The sequence below is a fragment of the Sinocyclocheilus anshuiensis genome, unplaced genomic scaffold (assembly GCF_001515605.1).
Source record: "Sinocyclocheilus anshuiensis isolate Anshui unplaced genomic scaffold, SAMN03320099.WGS_v1.1 scaffold117, whole genome shotgun sequence".
Classification (NCBI taxonomy): Eukaryota; Metazoa; Chordata; class Actinopteri; order Cypriniformes; family Cyprinidae; genus Sinocyclocheilus; species Sinocyclocheilus anshuiensis.
In genome coordinates, this window is record NW_015536624.1 from 2,866,183 (window position 1) to 2,868,897 (window position 2,715).

The 2,715-nt window shown below is 34.8% G+C and overlaps 1 protein-coding gene across 1 annotated transcript in view; it reads left to right on the forward strand.

The window, feature by feature from the left end:
- Positions 1 to 935: 935 nt before the first annotated feature.
- The window catches only part of LOC107704964 (uncharacterized), a 16,119-nt gene continuing 14,339 nt past the window's right edge, over positions 936 to 2,715 (forward strand). The window contains exons 1-2 of the mRNA XM_016508059.1: positions 936 to 1,086; positions 2,177 to 2,288. Coding sequence (XP_016363545.1) covers positions 972 to 1,086; positions 2,177 to 2,288 — 227 coding nt within the window. The 5' untranslated portion in view covers positions 936 to 971. The remainder of the gene's footprint in view (positions 1,087 to 2,176; positions 2,289 to 2,715) is intronic.

Consider the following 2,715-nt stretch of genomic DNA (forward strand, 5'->3'; position numbering starts at 1 on the left):
TGACATGTGTCATGTCATGATTATGAAGGTGTCATGTCAGTCTTATGCACACCCCTTCAAGTAAAGTGTTACCCTTTTTTTTACTTACAGTTGCATAAACAGTACATAAATGCACACATCTGTACATAAACCTACTGATCTTGATGTTTATTTATTTTTTTATTGGAATGAATGAATTAATAAATAAATAAATACTACGTATATCAAGTACACTCTAAAAAATGCTGGGTTAAATATAACCCAGCGCTGGGTTAAAAAGGGGCAAACCCAGCTATTGGGTTGTTTTGACCCAGCAGTTGGATCAAAACAACCCAGCTGCTGGGTCAAAACAACCCAACCGCTTGGTCAAAACAACCCAATAGCTGGGTTTGTCCCTTTTTAACCCAGCGCTGGGTTATGTTTAACCCAGCATTTTTTAGAGTGTAGTTTAATGCATTAAAATATGGTACACATGTGCAAAATGTAACTTCAGTAATAGTTAATGTAAACACAGTAATAAACAAACATATGAATGATTGTATTTTATTGTGGCTAATATTTGTAATAATTTAAATACGTTTTAAATAATAAAAAATAATAATACAAACAATTATTTTAGATTTATAATGATATTTGTACATAATTTGTCCATTTGTTTTTTCGTATGTGAGAAGCCAAAGGCAACTGTTTCCACACTAATGGATAAAAAGTATCTAGTATTTATTGTTTTCCTTTTATATTATATTGTTATGTTATATGTTATGTTTTGTTATGTTATGCTAATTGTTTTTATTACTAATAATATTTAGCATTAGCTAACGCGTCAAGTCTGTTCATATGAAGGCGTTCCATTCCCTGTTGGAACGTTTCAACTTTCACCTCCACTAGAGAGCGCCAAAGCTTTACATTTCTGACGTCTCTACCTGTGTGCGACACTGTTTTGGTTCCCCAGCTTTTGGTGCCGGTGAAAATCAGTCCTCCAGACTTTCAACATGTCAGGCTGTAAGAAGCCGCGAGCTGTTGCAAACCCGCTGGAATCGACCATTACATCTTCGAATGAAAGAATACTGAAAGAATGCCACACTTTATATATCGACAACGACAACGGTAAATAAAAACACGTTGCTATTTGTGCGTTTGTGATCTAAAACATTATGAAACATTGTATGGTAACGTTACAAATCAGCTTGAAAGTTCAATTATCAAACGTCCGACATATATAACGATGCTGTTAGTTATATTTACACTAGTCACTCATGCGTAAGTTGTGTTATTTACTGTGTCTAAAAAAACTTAAATTACCTAGACCAGTGACTCTCAACCTTTTGGCGTACCGGACCCCAGTCCAATTCAGAACCATCCCCAAGGACCCCCAAAACAAAATCGACTCATCTATGTATCATTTGTGTCTTTGTGAGGACCAAATGCAGTTAAGTATAATTCAAGTTAGCTGACTTGTCCAGTATTTGGCCATATTATCAACTATATTGGATTTTTCTTTCATGGGAACATGTCATGTCAAAATAGTCAAGGACCACTAGGGGTCCACGGATCCCTGGTTGAGAAACACTGACCTAGACAGTTTTAGACTTCATATGATATGGCAACATTACTATGTAGGCAGCTCACAGTGATTTGAGACACGGTTATGTTGACCAGTTGTCTCTGCATGTCACCCTACTGTAGTCTATGGGTCAGTACAGAATATATACAGCAGGTATAGTACAGTATATGAAGAGTTCATTTGCAAAAGCAGATAACTCCATTTTTAACAATTCTCAAAAATCATGTTTTTTCATTGTGCATTCCAGTTAATCTCAATCAAACTGCAGTTGGGTTATTTTCGATTAGGTTAAAAAATAACTAAACATGACAGCTAACTAGCACAATAAAAACATGATTACATAATAAAAAACATGATTTTTGAAAATGTCAAAACACGGAGTTATCTGTTTTTGCAAATAAACTCTTCATATGTAAATCCACAATTATACAATATGAAATGTCCTTTACAGGGCCAGCAACATACAATTATACAAAAATATTCAGGTGCAAATTGCATGTTTGTATGCACATTTACTGTATAAAACAGTAGCATCAAAGTACCATAGTATTATCCTCTTTGAATTGTTGCTGGAAAGCAATAAGGCATCATGTACTGATAATAAAGCTCCTTTTGTCTTGATGTTTTTGACAGGATTGGTGAAAATTGCAGAGAGTTTGGGAGTGAGGCTGTTTCCGCCACGGAAAAAGATTATAGTTATGATTATGGGAAACCATTCTGCTGGAAAAAGCTCTTTTATTAACTGGTAATCCTGGTAATCACATCAAAAACACCTTGCATCCCTAACTGATTTCATAGAATCAGATCTGGAGATAAAGATTATAAAGATTATACAGAATAATGAGAATGATGTTTTCTTTTCCTGATTTTGTTGTTCTGTACCAACATCTTATCCTCTTATCCTTTTTGACTCCAAGGCCCCCTTTTGTGATTATGAATTTGAAGGATTATGAATAAGGACAAGGATTTAAAAAAAAAAATGTTTTACTCACAATTTCTACCTGATAAAATATTTTAGAGATTGACATAACAAAAAAAAATATATAGTGAAAAAGTGAAAGTGACGTGACATGTGGCCAAGTATGGTGACCCATACTTGGAATTGGTGCTCTGCATTTAACCCATCCAAAGTGCACACACACAGCAGTGAACACACACACGGAGCAGTGGGC